The 22,450-nt window shown below is 44.2% G+C and overlaps 1 protein-coding gene across 1 annotated transcript; it reads left to right on the forward strand.

Moving 5' to 3' along the window:
* Positions 1–364: 364 nt before the first annotated feature.
* Positions 365–21,435, forward strand: LOC122692075 (carcinoembryonic antigen-related cell adhesion molecule 6-like). The gene is given in 4 exon segments (XM_043899270.1): positions 365–653; positions 1,562–1,918; positions 3,104–3,382; positions 18,694–21,435. Coding segments are annotated over 4 exon segments (732 nt in total). The 5' UTR covers positions 365–589; the 3' UTR covers positions 18,726–21,435.
* Positions 21,436–22,450: the final 1,015 nt, after the last annotated feature.

Raw genomic sequence — 22,450 nt, forward strand, 5'->3', positions numbered from 1 at the left:
AGTCTTCATGAAGCACCACAGGTGGTTCCCATGCACCGTGGGGACACTGTCCCTGTGACTATAGTTCCCGATGCACCTCCTCCCCACCCCCCAGCCTCCTACTTTGCGGGGGAAGGCCAGAAGGAGAACATGAGGCTGGAGACTGTGGAAGAGGGGAGGCTGACTGAACCCCCCAACTGAGACCTACGGGGTAACGCCCTGGACAGGAGCCCCAGGGAGGTGCTCTCCCCAACAGTGGGGGAAACTGCATACGTCTGTGTGTGTGTGTGTGTGTGTGTGTGTAGGGTGAGAAATCAAGCTGCCAAAGGCAGAACAGCATCGCTTCCCAGGCAAATGAAATGTAACAGAAAGGGAAAAGGGAAGAGGAGAGAAGGCAGGCGGGAATGAGATAGGTGGGGAAGGGGGAGTCAACTGAGAGTGAGGCCCGCCCCCGGTCCACTTGACTTAGCGACTTGACCTTCCTTGGGGGCCAAGCCAATCACAGAGCAGGAAGGACAGCAGAGCTCACACAGCGGCTGCAGTGCCTGTGAGCCTTTCTGGAGCAGAAGTTCTCCTCACAGACAGAGAGAGGCAGCAGACAGCAGGCACCATGGAGCCCCCCTCCGGCCCTTCCCGCAGAGGGTGTGTCCCCTGGAGCAGGCTCCTGCTGGCAGGTGAGTGGGGACAATTTTCAGGGAGTGGGCAGAGACAGTTTTCAGGGAGAACAGGAGACTGGGTGGGATCACTGGGGGAGACGGGGCTCTGAGAGGGGACAGAGTGCTTCTGTTCAGACCTGAGGGCAGAGGACAGGGGAGCAGGGAGGGTGGGGGGCTCAGCCACAGGAGACTCTCCATGAACTAGAACTGGTGAGGGGCAGGAAAACTTCAACTAGTGTAGCTTTTACAAGTTATTCTTCACTGAGCAGTAACTGTTGAAAACTGATGACGATAATAATAACTTATGTCTGGGTGTCACTACAGAAAATACTTAGCCGTGACACTAAACATTGTCCTTACCCAGCACCCTCAGAAACTGACAAAACCAGGCTGTGAATTCCTGGGACCCCTCATTCCTTCATCCCCAGGTACAATGTCTGGAGCCTGGTCCTGGCACTGCGTTTCAAGCAGGATCAGACAAGCCCCTGCCCTCACGGAGCTTACACTCTGTGGGGAGGAAGACAGACAGGCAGAGAGATCTAGAATGTGCTGTCAGGCACTGACAGGCGTCATGCAGGAAATGGAGCAGGGAAGGGTCAGCAAATGAACACGGAGGGTCTTTAGAGCAGGTGGTCGGGGAGGAAGGACATCTCCCAAGAGGCCCCTGAGTGAGAGCAGGTGTGTGAGGGCAGTGAGGGAGTGAGCCGGGGGAAAACTGGGGAAACAGAGGAAGTACAGAGCCCAGAGGGGCCGAAGTGATGGGGGTCATGCTACTAAGCTTAACCACACACACACATACACACACACACACACACACACACACTAAGGCTTGAGGGATGAAGAGACCAGCTTAGGACCCAGGGCACCATTTCCCCATCCCCCACCCAGGTCAGAATATTAACTGATTTCTCTCTCTTCCCTCCTAGCCTCACTCTTAACTTTCTGGACTCCGCCCACCACTACCCAGCTCTCTATTGAAACGGTGCCACCCCTTGCTGCAGAAGGATCCAATGTCCTGCTACTTGCCCACAACGTGACAGAGAAAACTCTACGCTATTCCTGGTACAGAGGAGAAAGGGTAGAAACCACCTAGCTAATTGCATCATATGGAGTAGCCACTAATTTAATTACCAAAGGGCCTGCACACAGCGGTCGGGAGACACTTTACCCCAATGGAACCCTGCTGATCCAGAACATCACCGAGAAAGACACAGGATCCTGCACCCTGCTCATTTTAAAGTTTGATTTACAGACAGGACAGACTGGATACCTCCACGTACATCGTGAGTGCTTCCTCTTATCTCGGGGTGTTGGGGAGGGGAGCGGTTGAATTCTGCTTTGACAGACCCGGATGGTGCCTCCATCTCCCTCTACATTATGTGCGGTGTTGGGGTTTGAAGATTTACTGCAGGACACACACAGTGGAGATGAAATCCAAAGGGTCAACATTTCATTCATGGAATCTGGACCCTGCAGACACTGCAGAAAGAAGGACGGTCTGATGGGAGGGACTCAGCAGAGGGAGAGAACTCTCAGTCCAGCCCCCCTAGGTCCCTCCCTGCAACCATCACACTGAGGAAGACCCTGCAGGTCTCAGTAGGGGCCTGGCCTGAGGGATCCTCACAGAGAAGCTCAGGCCCACAGGGAAGCCCCTCCCCAGACCCTGTCCCAGGGTCCCGGCTCCAGCAACCACGGAGAACCTGGGGCGCTGTTGGGTGATGGCCTCCCAGGCGGGGCTGACTGGGGCGGATGATTCCCAGCTCCCTGAGGCCAGGGTTTCTCAGCAGGTCACCAGCCAGGGCTCAGCCCCAAGAGCCGAGCCTGAGCAGGGATGTAGTCCAGTCCTTCCCCTGAGACTCAGCATGGAGAGCAGGTTAGGCTGGGTTTTTGAATTTTTTTCAATTTAGGTATTTTTATTTACTTATTTGGCTGCATTGGGTCTTAGTTGTGGCATGTGAGATCTTCTGGTTGTGGCGCAAAACTCTTCGTTTCAGGATGTGGGATCTAGTTCCCGGATCAAGGATCAAACCCAGGCCCCTTGCATTGGGAGTGTGATGTCTTAGCCACTGGACCACCAGGGAAGTCTCTGAATTTTTTGATAGTCAAAGAAAATCGTGGGATAAGGTCCAGGAAAGTTAACTTAAAAAAAACAAACAAACTCCACTTGATGATGAGGATGTTAGACATATGGGCTGAGAAGAGGGTCCCGGTGCTGATACTACAGAGATGCCCAGGGAGACTGGTCAGGGGTCATCCCAGGGTACCTGGGGGTCAGAGAGGAGGGACAGTCCTCTCCTTACAGATCGTCAATGAAGAGAGACTCCATTCCTTGTTCACAGATTCAGGGCCATCCTCTGGGGCACCTTTACAGAGGTCACTGGGGCCCGGGGCTGGCTGAGATCTCTGAGAGGGAGCGTGGCCCAGGCCCCTGACCCCCTCTCAGCAGTCACCCCTCTGTCTCTCCACAGACCCAGTGGCACGGCCCTCCCTCCAAGCCAGCAACACCACAGTCGCAGAACATGAGGGTCCCGTGGTCCTGACCTGCCTCACAGATGAGACTGGGGTCTCCATACGCTGGTTCTTGGAAGGCCAGAGTCTCCTCCTCACAAGGGGGATGACACTGTCCCTGGACAATAGCACCCTCACCATAGACCCCATCAGCAGAAAGGACGCCGGGGATTATCAGTGTGAGGTCTCCAACAGGGGCAACTCCAGCAAAAGTGACCACCTCAGGCTGCATGTGAAATGTAAGTGACCATTTGCCTTATACTGTATCTTTCTCTGCGGATTATTCTAACAATCGTGTGGAAAATGGAGAGAGGTCACGGTGGGCAGAATATCAAATGAGACCACTACAGGGCTTCCGAGGTGGCTCAGTGGTAAAGAATCCTCCTGCAATGCAGGAGACAAAGGTTTGATCCCTGGGTTGGGAAGCTCCCCTGGAGGAGGAAATGGCAAACCACTCCAGTATTCTTGCTTGGGAAATCCCATGGACAGAGGAGCCTGGCGGACTACAGTCCATAGGGTTGCAAGGGGTCAGACACAACTGAGCAACTGAATACACGCACACAGTAAACAGGTGGCAGAATGAGTAACAGCTCAATCTCTGAATCAGATACAGTTTCTTCTCCTGGGTTTAGCATTTTAGTGTAACATTCACAAGATTTGTTGTTCTTGTTTTTTGCTGTTACCATTTTTTTAATGTGAAGAACACATAAAATATATAATTTTAGCCATTTTTAAGACTGCAGCTCAGTAGCATTAAGTACATTCACATTGCCACTATCCATTTAGAACTTTTTCATCTTATTAAAAACTCTGTACCCCTTAAACAATAACTTCTAGAAGTCCCCCACCTCAAACCCTGGCAAACACCATTCTACTTTGTTTGTCCCTATGAATTTGATTATGATAGTCATTTTGTATAAGTGGAATCATGTTATAGTTCAGTCGCTCAGTCGTGTCCAGCTCTTAGCAACCCCGTGGACTGTAGCACACCGGGCTTCCCTGTCCTTCACCATCTCCCAGAGATTGCTTAAACTCATGTCCATTGAGTTTAATGATGCCCTCCAACCATTTCATCCTCTGTCATCCCCTTCTCCTCCTGCCCTCCTCCCAGCATCAGGGTCTTTTCCAATGACTTGGCTCATTGCATCAGATGGCCAAAGTAGTGGAATCATATAACATTATAATTATCCCTTTGGGTCTGATTTATTTCACTTATTAGCATTATGTCTTCAGGGTCCCATCCATATTATAGCATATGTCTGAGTTTCATTCTTTTGAAAGGCTGAAATATATTCCCTTGTATCTATACACAACATTTGATCATTCATAAGTTGATTGTCTTCTAAATTGTTTCCACCTTTTGTGAATATGCTACCATCAACATGGGTGTCTAAGTATCTGTTCAATCACTGCTTTCAATCTTTTTTATTGTGGCTGTGCTGGGTCTTCATTGCAGCGTGCGGGCTCTTCATTCTGGTGTGCAGGCTTTCTTTAGTTGCAGTGTGATGGCTTCTCTTGCTGTGGCACATGGATTCTCCTGTTCTCGGGCTTAGTTGCTCCGAGGCATCTGGGACCTTAGTTCCCTGACCAAGGATTGAACCCATGTCCCCTGCATTAGAAGGTGGATTCTTAACCACTGGACCACTAGGGAAGTTCCGCTTTCAGTCTTTTGGGCACACAACCAGCAGTGGAATCACTGGATCAAATGGCAATTGTTTGTCCAACGGTTTGATGAATGACCATGTAGTTTTCCACGGTGGTTGTAGTATTTTGCGTTCTCACCCGCAATGCACAAAAGTTTCAACTTTTACACATGCTTGCAAACACTTCTTGTTTTCTGTTTGCTTTTTTTTTTTTCATAACCATTCTAAAGGGTAAGAAGTGATATCTCACTGTGGTTTTGATTTGCATTCCCCTAATTACTGGTGATGTTGAGCATCTTTTCATGTGATTATTGGCCATTTGTCTCTTTTTTTAAAAAAAATTATTGGAGTATATTTTACAATGTTGTGTCAGTTTCAGGTGTATAGTAAAGTGATTCAATTATACATATACGTATATACATTCTTTTATATATATATACATTTTTATTATATATATACATTCTTTTATATACATTCTATTATATCTAAATCATAATTTATATATAATGTTACATATTAATGTATTATAAAAGAAATATCAATAACCTCAGCTATGCAAATGACACCTCCCTTATGGCAGAAAGTAAAGAGGAACTAAAAAGCCTCTTGATGAATGTGAAAGAGGAGAGTGAAATAGTTGGCTTAAAGCTCAACATTCAGAAAACTAAGATCATGGCATCTGGTCCCATCACTTCATGGGAAATAGACGGGGAGACAGTGGAAACAGTGTCAGAGTTTATTTTGGGGGGCTCCAAAATCACTGCAGATGGTGATTGCAGCCTTGAAATTAAAAGACACTTACTCCTTGGAAGGAAAGTTATGACCAACATAGATAGCATATTTAAAAGCAGAGACATTACTTTGCCAACAAAGGTTCATCTAGTCAAGGCTATGGTTTTTCCAGTGGTCATGTATGGATGTGAGAGTTGGACTGTAAAGAAAGCTGAGTGCTGAACAAGTGATGCTTTTGAACTGTGGTGTTGGAGAAGACTCTTGAGAGTTCCTTGGACTGCAAGGAGATCCAACCAGTCCATCCTCAAGGAGATCAGTCCTGGGTGTTCATTGGAAGGACTGATGCTGAAGCTGAAACTCTAATACTTTGGCCACTTCATGCGAAGAGTTGACTCATTGGAAAAGACCCTGATGCTGGGAGGGATTGGGGGCAGGAGGAGAAGGGGACGATAGAGGATGAGATGGTTGGATGGCATCACCAACTCGATGGACATGAGTTTGAGTTAACTCCAGGAGTTGGTGATGGACAGGGAGGCCTGGCGTGCTGCGATTCATGGGGTCACAAAGAGTTGGACACAGCTGAGCAGTTGAACTGAACTGAACTGATTATAATATATATTAATATCAATATATTGTATAAAATAATATATACTCTGACTATATAATCTTTTATTATATATTATTATGCTATATATTATATCATTTAAATGTAATATTTTATTTATATATTTATAATTTATTATTATATATTTTTAGCAGATATTAAAACATATTGAATTTTTAATGTCTTAAAACTTAAAACCAAGAAACAAGCAATTTATTTTCTTTAACAACATTAAATTTTATACCCTATAAAACATACATATTTTATGGCAAAATTTTTCTTTATGTGGTACAAGATATCTACTATGAAACTGAAATATATTTAGTGTTTTTTCATAAAAGGCAAAGGTAAGTAAACATAGACTTGTTCAGAAGTCAATGTTTCAGTATTTTATATAAAATTGATTTAATCTTCAATGAATTCTCATCCTTCAACTTTTTTAACAAAACTCTAATTGTTTAAAGTCCCAAGAATCCAGAAAAACAAAATATAATTCTTTTAAAGAGCTTACCTAAAGGCTTTATACCATTTATCTCAGATATTTATGACAATATATCAGTGTGAGTGAACTTTCGTGCTGACACATTTTGCAACAGGTGTGACCTATGGACTAGCAGTAGAACTCGGTACAATGAAAGTTGGTGCTGAGGCTAAATGTTGGTGTCTCATGCCTCTAGTAATCAGACATAATTAACGAAGCTAAACTGATGTCAGTACCAGACAGAGACTTAATATTGAACATTTCTCAGATTTTGTGACTCTTAGAAATTTGTAAGTGCTTATTTTTCTTTAAGTCAATGGAATAGAGCTCATTTAGAAGTTAATCTCAGGAATATTTCCTAAAGATAAAGACACTCACTGAGACATACACACGAGCAGAGATCTGTTTCATCATTTTACATTTCATGAATCAGGCACTGCATTTAAACTTGTCGGTTTATGAAAAACAATGAGAATAGTCAAATGTACACACTTGAGGTCAAAGGCTTCTTTTTCTTCCCTCCTTCCACCCCCACTGCCTCGCTCGGTTTCAATTCTTCTAAGTAAGCCAAGGCTGAAACACAGGCCACGTGGGCTTGTTTGTATTAATACTTCAGGGACATGGTGAGGCTGAACATCAACTTTTCTCCTAGGAGTTTCTTTGTTCTCTCAGGGTGAGTGTTCTAGAAAACTAAAGTGTGTTATCAAGCCATCTCTCTCCAACTGCACATGCAAAAGGAACCAGTTCTGAAATTTCAAGAGAGTTTCATCTCAACCATTTTCTCCGAAGTCTAGAGAATATTGTGACTCCATAGTGTTAAACTATTTTGTCCTTGTTGATAGGTTTAAACCTGTGGGTTGACTGCTGCTGCTGCTGCTAAGTCACTTCAGTCATGTCCGACTCTGTGCGACCCCATAGACGGCAGCCCACCCCATAGACGGCAGCCCACCAGGCTCCGCTGTCCCTGGGATTCTCCAGGCAAGAACACTGGAGTGGGGTGCCATTTCCTTCTCCAATGCATGAAAGTGTAAACTTCAAGTGAAGTCGCTCAGTCGTGTCCAACTCTTGGCAACCCGATGGACTGCAGCCTACCAGGCTCCTCTGTCCATGGGCTTTTCCAGGCCAGAGTACTGGAGTGGGGTGCCGTTGCCTACTCTGTAGGTTGACTAGTCTTCCAAAATGTGTCCTAGGAGGTTATCAGAGGGAATCAAAGGAGCATTTCCCATTTTTGAATAGACACCCATGAGCCAAATACAAACCAGACCTCATTAGCTGATGGAAATCTTATACCAGGGGAGAGACACCAGAAAGCATAAAGCTCAGAGTGGCTGCTTCCAGTTCCTGCCACGTCCATGACCTTAGTCCTTAGACCTCACACATGGGATTTCCAACATGAAAACTAACCAGACAGGCACTCAGCATTCCCCACATGGAAACAAATGTTCCTCAGATGGACATGTTGAAGGAGCCTCGGATACATAGCGGGGGACTCACCCAGATGCTGACCAAGATGTCTTGATGTCCCATATGCTGTCTTTCTTCTTCCTCAAAATAATTCCTTGGAGCACCAAATTCAAGCTGGCATGGGCTGGAGGAAGAGAGGAACATCCTTGAGGTGAAGGTGGCCTCCCCACCCTCTAGGGCGGCCCTTCCTCTTCCCTCCTCTACCGCCTTGGTGTCCCCGAGTATGACTGGGCTCAGCCTTCTTGACACGGGTCTTCTGGGATCAGGCCTCTGAAGGAATCTTCCCACCGTTCCAAACTTCTGAAAAGAGGCTGCACGGAGGAAAAATCTAGAGAGTGTGATGGAGCCAGGGGACACCCGTGGGGTCATCCCTAAGCCAACCCCACACTGGACTCCAAATTTGTTACCAAAATTCAGCCTCTGCACACCAAGGCAGAGTGAAGTCTGTAAGAAAGAATTTGGGGTGAGGTAGAAAGAAAGAGCTTTACTCCTTTGCTAGGAAAATTAGGCCACATTGGCCTAGTGCCCCCAAGATCATGAGTCCCAGCCTAGAGCAGGTATGTGGAGTCTTTAGTGTTTATGGAGCCCTGGCTGGTGTTGAGGTAGTGGGGAGGCCGCAGCATCAACCTTCTTGTTGCAACCAGTCTGGGGTATACCTGCTGTGGGCAGCAGTTAACTTCTTCAGCCTGGTGGGGGTTTGGTAACTGCAAAATAGCTCACACATAAGGCACAGAATATTATCCAGAGACCTTGAGGAAGAAAATTTCTTGACTTTGTTTGATGGCTCAAGTCTTATTATTTTGTCTTGTTTGACATTTTCCCCTTCAGGATGTTCTTACTGCTCTGATGAAATTTATCCTTTTCTTCCCCCCACCCCCAACCTCACCAGAAGGCATGAGGGATCTTTGTTCCCCTACCTGGATCCTGACTTCACCCCATGAATTTGACTGGTGGAGTCTTAGCCAACAGACCGCCAGGGAAGCCCCTAGATGGATTATTTGGTGAAAGAGTTTCTACAGACAAAAGGCTGGTGGGGGTTTATTCTGGGAACGCCTCAGTGGGTCCTGCTTGGTTACAATCTGGCCCTTCCCCTGGTCTGCCCCTGACTGGAATCTCAGCCCTCCAGGAGAAGGAAGTCAGCCCAGAAACAGGCAGGAGACCACAGGAGAGTTCAGATGCCCTTCATTTCTTTAGGGTGAAGTCTATAGGTTGTCAGCGTGGCTCAGCGGTAAAGAATGTGCCTGCCATGCAGGACACGCCGGGGACTCGAGTCTGGTCTCTGGATCGGTAAGATCCCCTGGAGGAGGAAATGGCATGCCACTACAGTATTTTACCCTGGGAAATCCCATGGACATAGGAGCCTGGGGGCGCCACAGTCCAAAGGGTCACAAAGAACGACTGAACAGGCACACAGGCAGGAAGGTGACATCTGTGCGTTGCCGGTAACAGCAAATATTTGGTTTCTGTATTTTTCCTGGTTCTTGCAGTGGAGGAACCAATACAGGAAGGCAAGCTGGGTAATCTTTGTCTCCTGAACACTGTTATCATCATGTTAGTGATGTCTCTCCAGGTTCAAATAAGTCTTGTTGGCTAGGCAGGCAGAGTTGGGATGTATAAATCATAAGCAAACTGAAATCTTGGTCATAAACATCCCATAGTGATAAGTCTTCTAACACAATAATGCATTTCCTTAAGGGTTCACAAGAGCTTCTCCTTCCCTCTGCTCTGACCCTGTTCAGTCCTTTGAAGACTGGCGTCTGGGTCCTGTGCACCCCTAACTTCTCTCAAGACCGCCAGAGCCCCTCTGCTCAGATTAGGAACTGGCCTTCGAGCTCCCGGGTCTGGGCCACAGCGCTACCCCTGCACCCCACACTGAGCCCCTCAGACTCCCCTCCAGAATGTGCCCTTTGAAAACCTCCCCAGCCCTCAGCCCCAGGGGGGCTCAGATCCCTTGGCCTCGCTCCTCCAGATCTGGCCCTTCCCCTGCCCTGTGCCTGGCTGGAGCCTCAGCCCAGCAGGGGGAGGAGGTCAGCACACAGCCAGGCAGGAGGCTGACCTCGGCCTGCAGTGACTCAAAGCAGGCCTGCAGCTCCTGGCCAGAGGCCGCGGTCGGGCTGTGGAGGGAGAGCACTGGATCCTGACCACTGGACCGCCAGGGAGAATGGCCGTGACAAACCTGACTCATTATCTATGTAGCGGTGAATCTCCACCTAGAGATGGAAAGTGGTGATGCAAACAAAGTGTTTCTTAGGAGGGAAAGGGTGCTTGTGGATAGACACACCAGAGGGCTCAGAAAGAGTGGGGGGGTCGGGCCTCATGGTAGTTAGAATCACTTTTATGGGGCATTTCTTCTGGATTTCCTTTAGCCAATCATCTCCCTTGGCCTGGCTCTGAGTCCCTTTTTGGTACACTTCAGGGTCCTCCTGGGCTTGCCCGGTGGCTCAGTGGTAAAGAACCCGCCTGCCAATTCAAGAGACAGAGGTTCGATCCCTGGCTTGGAAAGATCTCCTAGAGGAGATAAGGGCAACCCACTCCAGGGTTCTTGCCTAGCAAATCTCGGGGAGCCTGGCGGGTTACAATCCATGGGGTCACAAAAGATTCAGACACAACTTAGTGGTTACACAGCAGCAGTAGGATTCAATCTACCATTGAAATGAAGAAGAGTTACATGTACCAAGAAAGATACATGTAAGGCTTCCCTGGTGCTCCAGTGGTTAATGGTCCACCTGCCAATGCAGGGACATGGGTTCCATCCCTGGTCTGTGAAGATTTCACATGCCTTGGGGCATTTAAGCCCGTGCTCCACAACTACTGAAGCCTGCCTGCCGAGGGCCGGTGCTCCACAACAAGAGAAGCCACCACAACAAGAAGCGTGCGCACTCCAGCTAGAGAGTAGCCTCCACTCACAGCAGAGAGAAAGCCCACACACAGCAACAAAGACCCAGTGCACCAAAAAAAAAAAAAAAAAACACAGGAAAAAAAATATTGCAATAACAGGAAATGACGGTGGGGAACATTCATTTGTGGTTAGACCACTCGGGTGAGAATCTGGGCTGGAGATGGAGTAAACACACCTGCTGGAGAAGGTCTCACATGTCCAGGCATGGCAGTCCTGTTGAAGCAACCTAAAACACTACAGAACACAAGCGTGATCTACCTTGTAAATCCTTCCTGGGGCCCTCCTTTCCTAGCAAGGTTTCTGAGCTGATCCACTCCAGCAACACAGACAGCTCCCACTTCTGTCCTGCCTTTTCGCACGTGGTTGATCAGGAGCTCAGCAAGCAGAGGAGGGCTGTCGACTGCCTAGACAATATGATAGGCAGGATGGGAAAGGGTAGGCTGAGGCTAGGGGAGGCTTCCACATGGGCCCCAGGAGGGCATAATGTGGGCGGGGATTGGAGACAGAGACTAGGAAGCTGTGGGTGAGAAAGGGGATGCTGAGGACAAGGGAAGGGACACCAGCCTCATCAGAGACAAGCCCTTTCTCCCCAGAATCTACCCAGAGGGAATCAGCCACAGCTCTGAATAGCAGGAGCCTTGTGAGCATAGAGGTCATCTGGAACCTCCTGGATTCTAGGTCCCATGTGCCCAGATTTAAATGAACCCAATGTCAGTGCCTGCAGCCCTGCTCTTCAGAGATTATTCATCTTCCCCAAGGCTGAGTCATTTAGACATACTTTAAGTTCACTGGCTCAGATGATAGAGAATCTGCCTGAAATGCAATACCTGGGTCAGGGAGAAGGGAATGGCAGCCCACTCCAGTATTCTTGCCTGGAGAAGTCCATGGATAGAGGACCCTGGGGGGCTACAGTCCATGGGGTTGCAAAGAGTTGGACACAACTGAAGCAACTTTCACTGCACTAAATGCACTCTGAAAGTTTTAGGGGTTGTAACTTCAGGGCACTCGAACCTGGAGAGAATAGCTGTCATCAGCGTTGACTGCAAGCTTGTCCCCCCCGCCACATCCAGTCACTCATTCTTTACCAGTAAGAGACCCTGATGTTTGGTTTGCCTCATGCTTTTACAAATAAAAGCCCAGAAGTCAGAGCCACATTCATACCCAGGTGTGATCCTGTCTTAATAAATAGTATATATGAGGAGTTTTGTGTGTCCAAGTGTTTGCAGAAATATCTTGGATAAAAAGACATCTGGGATTCCCTAGTGGACTAAGTGGTTAAGAATCTGCTGGCGATGCAGGTAACTACACACGAAAAGTTAAAGTGTTAGTTGCTAATTGTGTCCACCTCTCTGCAATTTCATGGACTGTAGCCCTCCAGGCTCCTTTGTCCATGGAATTCTCCAGGCAAGAACACTGGAGTGATGGCCATTCCCTTCTCCAGGGGATCTTCCCGACCCAGGGATGGAACCCCATCTACTGTACTGCAGGCAGATTCTTTACCATCTGAGCCACCAGGGAAGCCCAATACATATAAAATAGAAGAATATAATGTTTCACTTTAACTGAGGCTTGCCCTAAATTTCCCATAGTCATACTAGCCATTGTTTTAAAATATCCTTTATGGGCAGAGACACTGTAACATACATTAAAATTAAACCAATTTTCTTGGATGGCAAATTGTTTTCCTAAAACAACATCCTAGGGACCCTCCCCCCCACCCCAGTTAAAACAGTTAATGTGCTCCAAAGTAAATGAAAACATAGTCTTCAACGATGAAAATTTTGTAAAACCCTGATTACTAAAGGAGTGATTATCCCCACTTCTCCATTTGACAGCCAAACCTTGCATAGCCGAAAATTTGGGAAAAAATTTAGGGCATTCCATACTGGATGACTACGAATAATACTGTGGCTTCATCTATTAGAGCCCCCAGACCCAATATCCAATATTATCAAAACCACTAACTCTGTTCAGTCAACAACTGGCACATGTTTTGTTTTGTTCAGTGCCTATGTCAACAGTTTCTCATCTAAGACTGTCTCCACTCCCAAAAGGACACAAATCCCTCTTTCCAGGCTTCCCACAGGTACCCAAGGCCTCGCCATCTCCACTGCACACCCTCTGGGCAGACAATGTCTTAGCTGCATCCCCCTTTCTCCAGGAGCACAGGTATTCAAAGCAGGACCAGGACCCTAAGGTCCTTGCCCCCCATTCCCTACCATGTACCTGCCTGACTTCTGTCTGTGGAAAACTGTAGTCAAAGAATGACAGCAATCAAAGGAGTGAGAGATGGGAAAGCAAAGGAAAACAGTCAAAGGAGACTAAATAATAATGATGTAGTCATTAAGCACAGTCAAGGACATTTAGTTGATTCTGAAGGGCTGTAGATAATATTCTGAGTCATATCCCGTGAGCCACCTTATAGATACCAAAGCACCAAGTGGAGATGTTAATTACATGATGGTCAGACTGCACCCAGGACATAAGTTGCCACTGTTTTCCTTCAGAATGCAATTTATGTTGAAAAATTGTTACCTGTTAGGAGGGACAGTCGATATAGGAATTACTCAATAGCAATTAGATATTTTAAACCTTGGTTAGTCAGATAACAAGTCTTAACTAATTCTCTTTTATTTTTTTTTTTACAAAATATAGCAGATGACTCTGCTCTTCCTGCACATAGCGACCCCCTCACATTTCTGTCTGGAAAAGATCTTGCCCTACTGGTTGCCACTAAGGGTTTGGGTCGGGGATAAGTCAGTAGGCCTTTGGACAGGTGTCCACCATCCTCCCCCTGACCTGCCGGCATCTGAAATAGGCAAACTTTTCCTTTCCACCAACCTGGCTGGTCTACTGTTTTGAGTGGGGAGCAGCCAAACTCACCACACTTCTTTCGGCAGCCGTGTGAGGATACAGGATGAAATCCGCCTTCAAGGAGATGCAGTGCAAGCACCTTTTCTGTGCTAAGGACACAGACGTCTCACACCTTCTAGTCCTTTCCTGGGGTTCTGAGGCAACCCAGTGCTCATTTACACGTTTTCTTTCCAAGTTAAGAGTCAACAGACAGGCCCGTCAGTGCCCTCAGAGACTCCTGCACTAAAAAAGCTTTGGGAAATGTATCTCCTGCCATCTGGAGTCTCTGCACGACTTCTGATGGCCACTGCGTGCCCAAGGATTCGGGTGCAACGAACGACACTACCCCTAGCAAGCTTTCTCAGCTCTATTGAGACACAAGTACCTCCGTATTTGATTCTCAAACATGTAGCCGAAATTCCCCCAGTCCAGTCCCTGGCTACTATTATATTATTATATTAAATATATATAACATATATGTTAATAATAAAACACATATTTATATAGAGGATTATACATATAAATTTATGTATAAATATATAATATATATAGAGAGATATTATTAATTTATATCTTATATTTCATTATATATAATTACTATATTATATGTTATATAAAATAATTACATATATATAAGAATTATGTATATATATTATATATAAATACAACCATTATACTTTGTAAAATTAATATATATATTATACATATATTGCTTAAATATATATTATATACTATTATACATATATCATATAATATATAATATGATATGTGATATATAATAATATATTATTATATATCATGTAAAATATAATATATGTTATATGTCAGTGTATTATATATTGCATACAATCACCATCATCCTTTATTATATATACTTTAGTTTATATAAATATAAAGTATATTTACATATACTTTATCATTATATTATATAATAATTATAGCTATTAGATACACTGTATTTTTATATAATATATAAATGATATTATTTAATATTAATATACAATTGACATAGAGTATATATAAATATATTAAATATGAAAATGTAATATATAATGTATATATACAATAAATATTATTATATGCCTAGTATTTCAATTTAATTATTATATATCATATATGTAATATAATACATAATATGTTGGGGTCCAGCCCCAGCAGGATCCAGGGGAACCCTCAGGATGAATGGCGTCGGCGAATGAGAGAGAGAGACAAAGCTCGGGGCTGAGTCTGGAGTTTATTTTGCACGGCCCCTTTATACCTTTAACAACATCTTTGGGGGAAGTGCATATTGCTTACACACAGGTCACCTCAAAACATTACAGCAACTTGACCTTCAACAGAAACTGGATGTCACCCACCTACTTTTCGTTCCCAAGAGTCTTTCTTATCATTTGGCCTTCAGGCCTGCTAACATTTTATGGCTTGCACCTGGTGTGACTTAAGCAACTTCAGTAGCCGACTCTGTTTTTCTTGTGATTAATCTATTTTCTTTCTAATAGGCGTCATCTCTATGGGAACTAGATAGGATTACATTTTTACAGAACAGAAATGCGAAGGACTGAAAAAACAGCAGATATGGCACAAAACAAGCTCTTAGTCTAAAAGTTAACTACCTGCAAGAAGTCGCCAGCTAATCTCTATCTAAAGTATTTTCTATTAGGCACATTTGTGGCTACTATATTTGTGGAGCTTTTCTCATCCTGCGAAGGGGCCTATGCTTAATAGTTTCTTTTGTTAGCTACTATGCTTAGGATGTTTAGAACAATCATGAGCATTTTGTGCAATGAGAGCACACATTTATCAAACAAGCCAGAATGCCAGCAAAAGGGTTTAAATTGAAGCATTTCCTTCATCCCTGGCCCCTTCATAGGGTACCAGCGTCCAGGAGATTTAATTAGGGTTTTAAGTTGGTCTTTATTCAGTGAAAGAGGAGCAGGAGAGCTCTCGGCAGGCAACACAAGAATCCGCAGCAGGGTGAACAAGGACAACAGCAGAAAAGGGGGGAGGATATAGGGTAGGGTAGAGGCCGAGGCCAACCTGGAGGGTCCCTTATCTTAGACGGCCTTGCCTGTCAGGTTTTTTCTTCATGACCTCGTCATGGGCGGGACCTCCCATAATGGTTCCCGGCAATATTATATATGAATATATATTAAAATACATAATAATATGTCATGTTATTTATTATTATCATTATTGATATTAAATAATATCATCATCATCATTATCTAATATATATTAATTTATATAATATATAAGGTATAACATATCATGTTTATTATAGTAATATATTGTCTATTTAACAAATGTGTATATTAATGCAATATAATCCTGATCAGTGACATATATATAATATAATACAATATTTATATAATATTATGTGTATGTAATATAAAATATTTAATAAATAAATAATATTTAATGTACAATTATATAATCATAAGATATACTTATTTTATTGCTATATAATATATTTTTTATATATAATTGCATTATTTTGTTATTATATAATATAGCTATTATTATTATATAATATATATTTCTATGTAATTTTATATATTATATACATGATATATATATTATATACTGGATATAACTATATATGTAAATATAACTATCTAAACAAATGAATACTATAAATTTATAAATACTATAAATGTATAATATATCCATATATATAAATATGTAAATAAATATATGTTACATATAAATTAATAAATAATATATTAATTTATATGTAATATATTTCTATTAAATTATTAGTTAATAATTGAAATAAATATAAATATAAATTTATATAAAAATTGAATGTTCTATAAAAATATAAATATATTTATTATGAACACAATATATAAATATATATTTATATAAATATATACCATATATATCACATATAAATATATGTGATATACAATATATGATATATAATACATAATATAAGATAAATAAGATAATATCATATACAACAAATATATAATATATAAAATAATATTTATATTGATATTTTATTATATACACTTTACTGTCTGTAAAGTATATTTATATATACCTTATTATCATATTATATTTTAATTATTATATATACTATAAAATACCATTATTTAATTAAATAACATAGAATATATTATAAAATATATAATGTATATATGATAGATTATATAGCATATAGAATATATAATACATATAATATTATCTATTATACATTTTCTGTTCAGTTCAGTTTAGTTGCTCAGTCGTGTCCGACCTTTTGTGACCCCATGGACTGCAGCATGCCAGGCCTCCCTGTCCATCACCAATTCCTGGAGTCCACCCAAACTTATGTCCATTGAGTCAGTGATGCCATCCAACCATCTCATCCTCTGTTGTCCCCTTCTCCGCCTGCCCTCAATCCTTCCCAGCATCAAGGTCTTTTCAAATGAGTCAGCTCTTCACATCAGATGGCCAAAGTATTGGAGTTTCAGCTTCAACATTAGTCCTCCCAATGAACACCCAGGACTGATCTCCTTTAGGATGGACTGGTTGGATCTCCTTGCAGTCCAAGGGACTCTCAAGAGTCTTCTCCATCACCAAAGTTCAAAAGCACCAATTCTTTGGCACTCAGCTTTCTTTACAGTCCACCTGTCACATCCATACATGACCACTGGAAAAACCATAGCCTTGACTAAAATGACCTTTGTGGACAAAGTAATGTCTCTGCTTTTTAATATGCTGTCTAGGTGGGTCATAGCTTTCCTTCCAAGGAGTAAGCGTCTTTTAATTTCATGGCTGCAGTCACCATCTGCAGTCATTTTGGAGTCCCCAAAAATTAAGTCTCTCACTGTTTCCATTGTTTCCCCATCTATTTGCCATGAAGTGATGGGACCTGATGCCATGATCTTAATTTTCTGAATGTTGAGCTTTAAGCCAACTTTTTCACTCTCTTCTTTCACTTTCATCAAGAGGCTCTTTAGTTCTTTTTTGCTTTCTGCCATAAGGGTGGTGTCATCTGCATATCTCAGGTTACTGATTTTTCTCCCTGCAATCTTGATTCCAGCTTCTGCTTCTTTCAGCCCAGTGTTTCTCATGATGTAACTTTATCAAGAATTGTGTACATTTCAGGATTGATTAAAATTAAATATAATTTAATTAAGTAAATGACTTTTATTATTAAAAGTAAGCTACAACAATAGTGGAATTTGGTTTTCTCTTTCTGTTAACAGAACAAACTTTCCTGGAATATTGAGCTGCCTTGGAGAACAGATGGTTAAGTCTCTTTCTCTAGCTAACTCTGAGTGTTCCAGAGGAACTGTGAGGCATCTCAGAGGGAAATATTAGATTAACTAGCATCACTGGTATGTTAAACACCATGGGGAGCATTATCAAGTGAATGAGAAGCCTTCTCAGGTTAAACTGGGATGGATATTATTAATAGGGATTTGCTAAAAAAAATTATGGAATTCCTACAAACCTGGTAGGTCCCAACATCATAATTAGGACATACCAGGGCATCCCACATTCTGCTACCAAGTCACAATTCTGGTTATTGTGACCAAGTTTCTTAACCCGTTACATTCTGCTCAGGTGCATCACCTTATCTTTCAATCTTTAAGTCAGGTGCACACAGTTACTATACTCTGATGGTTTTGCAAAAGGTCTTCATCGGCCAAGAAGATTCATAGGAGAGACTATTTTGACAAGCACTGATGTCTGATCAGTTTCACATTATACCAGGCAACTAACTGGATAAGAAAATTTTAAATCTCCATTTAAAAAACCTGCTGGTATTATAAAAGTGTTTAACAAAAGATGAAATACTGAGTCAACTCGTAAATATAGTTTTAAAGTTTATGGGGTTTTTTTTTTTTGCTCTGAAATATTATTGATCTGTTGCTTTCTAGATAAAGCCCAGCCCTTCCCCTCAAGCTACTAATGATTGACAGCAACTGAATAAATGCCCTCTGTGAGTAAAACGGAAATATGTTACTTTTCTCTCTCTTGGTTTCTCCAGAAGTTAGAGATGCTTAACTCTGAGCAGCCTTATCAGGTAAATAAAAATGACTGTCTCCTGACATTTGCAATAATCTTCATATTTTGGGACCCTCTAGAAGAGAGAAATCTGCAAGCAAAATCAAATGGCAGGATTTGGGCCTGGATTTCCTGAGGTTACAATGGTGTTGGTTCCTTGTTTTCTGGAATTCAGTCTGAGACTCTCTTTTGTACATATAGTTTTATGATTGACTTATTTACTTGTTCTTGGAGGCTGGGTCTTTGATGGACCTCACAGGCTCTTCATTACTAGCCCGGGCTTTCTCTAGTTGCAACACTAATTGTGAATGAGACAGTTCAAGCTCTAGCCTCACGGCAAAGACCACTGGGACACTACATATTTATCAGATGGAAACACTCAAAAACTCATCTTCCTTGTTGCCCTCTAAAATAGGAAGATTCTTTGGGAAAATATCACAAATCATTAATCATTATCCTCATCGTAATATGCTTTCATGTTTTTCAAATGTTGGTCCAAGGGCTATAAGAAGGCAATCAAAGAGAGAAATAATATTTCCTTAACACAAACTGTTGATGCTAACGAATCATGGAACTTGAGATTATTTCCAGCTCTTGTGTCCTTTCCTCAAATTACATAGGTTGACTCCCCTTGGAACTGTAGCCAAGAAGGAACTTATGAGGCCTTCGTAGATCCCCACCCATGTACACCTGCCTCGTATCTATGAGAAACAACTTCAGTCAAGAATATATTTAATCATAGAAGTGAAACAATACAAAAAGAAAGGAAACTGTCAACAAAGTCAAAATAATAATATCGTAGCTATTAAACAGACTCATGGACTGTTAGCTCTTCCTCAAGGGCTATTGATAATATTTGGAGCCAGGACCTTTGACCCCTTTTACAGAATCTGAAACCCCTGCCAGATGGAAGAAGTGAACTATGCCGCCCACAAGCAGGAAGACTTGAGACCGGCTGGAACCACAAGGGTGATGCTGCTGCTCCCCGAGACCTCATCACAGACCCAACAGAAGAGCGTCCTCGGGTTGATCAGGCTCTGCTCCTTGAACAGCATAAGACTCCTCAGACCCCTCCAGGACCAGACACACAGCCTTTTATTTATGTTAATATTTTATTGATCTATTTATTTGGCTGCCTTGGTTCTGATTTGCAGATGAAGGATATTCTCTACCTCTGGTGGGATCTTGCTTGTGGCTCAGAGACTCACCAGCTGTGGGGCGAGGGCTCAGCTGTTCCTGGGCTGTGAGATCTTAGATTCCCCACCAGGGATCGAACCCGGGTCCACTGCATTTCAAGATGGACTCTAAGCCACTGGACGACTGGAAGTCCCAGGACACAGTCTTGAGGGCATTAGCCTGCTTGGTCCCCCGTGTGTGTCAAAGCAGTAAAGCTAGTTTTTCCATTTCTCTTAAAACTCTCTCTCTCAGATGTAATCTGGCCCCAGGACACAGAGGCCCAATTTTGGCAAGGAGATCTGGAGAGAAGCCAGGAGCCATTGGAAGAACAGGGTCCTGGGGGCAGGAGGGCTGAGGGACCTGAGTCCCAGTGGGGTGGAAGGCTGCGAGAGGCCCAACGGGGCATTCCGGAGGGGAGCCCTGAGGAGGCGTCCTTGGCAGCAGGCCCGGCGCTGCGGCGCAGACCCGGGGCTGCGGAGACAGACTGCCGAAATCAGCGGAGCGGCCACAGGAGCCGGGGCGGCCCTGAGAGGGGTCGGGGCGCACAGGGCCCAGGCGCCAGTCATCAAGGGTCAGAACAGGGTCAGAACAGAGAGAAGGAGAAGCTCTGTGCCACGGAGGCGCCCCCGGAGTGTAAGGACCGCCCCGGGGAGGGGAGCGTGTGGTCCTGGGTGTGGACTCCAAGAAGCTCTGTGCTTCCCAAGGCGGGGCCCAGGAGGCTGGCGGTTCCAACAGCGCTGGATGCACCTGAGGCCTCTTTGCCTCAAGAACGGAAACTGGGGAGGCAGCCCTATCTGTCCCCTCCGATTAGAGTTATTCCTCTCCCTGAATTGCCCCACCGACCCCTCAGGGCAGTGCTCCTCTCTTCACCCCTCGCCCCCTAAACTCATCCCCCATCCCCGGGTTTCTAGATTCTTCTGGGCTCTGCACGCTCCTAGGCCCGCCCCATCCTCCATTCTCTCCCCCTCCCCGCTCTCCAGGTTCTAGATTTCAGACAGGCTGGGACCTGGGCTGCAGTGCTTCTTCGTGGACACACAGCTTCTTGAGCCACAGACAGCAAGGAAACCACAAATGACTAACAATCACTACACACACGGGCAGCGGGGGCAAGTGATGCACCAGATAAAAAAAACAAAAGATCAAAAAAACCCCAAAAAAACAAAAGATCAAAACTCCATTCCCCTTCAGAGCTGGAGAACTAAACTGGGGTCCTGGACGTGATGCCTGCACACAGCACCACCAAGGGGCTGCACAGACCTCGCATTCAGCCCTCCCGCCCAACGCTGGACCCAGCCCGCCCTCACCCCATTTAATGGAGCGGATTTCCCACACGCGCCCTGACACCCCCTCACCCCCCAGGAACAAACAAGGGATCTTGTCACTATTTTGACTCCCTTCCTGATGCACGCAGAGCTCCAATAAAACCTTGTCTGAATATGCTGCCTGGCCTCTTATCAATGTCTGTTGACTTAGGATTCCAAGAACCCTGGTGGGTCACATGCCCTTCCGGCTCTGCACACTCCTGGGTCAGCCCTGTCCTCCCTTTGCTCCCTGCCCCTCCCTGTGTTCCAGACACTTCTGTCCTCGGTGCCAGCCCTTCCCTGGACCCTGGATCCATTTTCCCTCCACTTTGGTCTCAGTTTGTTTCACTACTCACATGTATCAGCATCTCTCAGACGCGATTGAAGCATGACTTTGACTTCCAAGGTGGGCATTTGCTTTCCTACAGAGCTTCTCCAGATGCTGGAGGCCCCAGCCAGACCCCCTCTGAGAGAAATCCTGCCCTTCTCAGCCTGGTCCCAGCTGGAGCCTGGAAAGCCTGCCGTCGGTCCCACATTCTAGACCCCACCCCAAGACCTCTCACCACTGGCCTCCCTCACTTACCCTGGACTCGAGTCCAGGAAGCCTTTACTCTCACACCCAGGCTCAACTCCCTTCGTTTTAAATTCTAAAATTATTTTGTTGACAATTTTGCAAGGCACTTTCCATTTACAGCTCTTACAAAATATTGCCTATATTCCCTGTGTTGTACGATCCATCCTTGAGGCTGTCTTAGGGCTTCTGAGGTGGCACTAGTATTTAAGAATCTGCCTGCCAATGCAGGACGCACAGGAGACACGGGATCGATCCCTGGGTAGGCGAGATCGCCTGCAGAAGGAAATGGTAACCCAATCCCAGTGTTCTTGCCTGGAAAATTCCATGGACATGGGAGCCTGTCTTACTCCCAGATTTCGTACCACCTCCTCCCCACCATATTTAAGCTCCTGTTTTCCCACTAGAAACCAGTAGTTTCAAAATATCCTTATGCTGCTTTTTTCTTATATCCGCTACTGGCCAGGAAAGTAGTGTATATTACAATTTTTTTGTGAGATCCACTAGAAGAAAACAGTATAAAAGTGTAAAAAGTTTTTTCTTATATTCACTTCATATACAGTCAAGAAAGTACTGTAGATA

This window comes from Cervus elaphus, chromosome 4, assembly GCF_910594005.1.
Source record: "Cervus elaphus chromosome 4, mCerEla1.1, whole genome shotgun sequence".
In the NCBI taxonomy this organism is placed as follows: domain Eukaryota; kingdom Metazoa; phylum Chordata; class Mammalia; order Artiodactyla; family Cervidae; genus Cervus; species Cervus elaphus.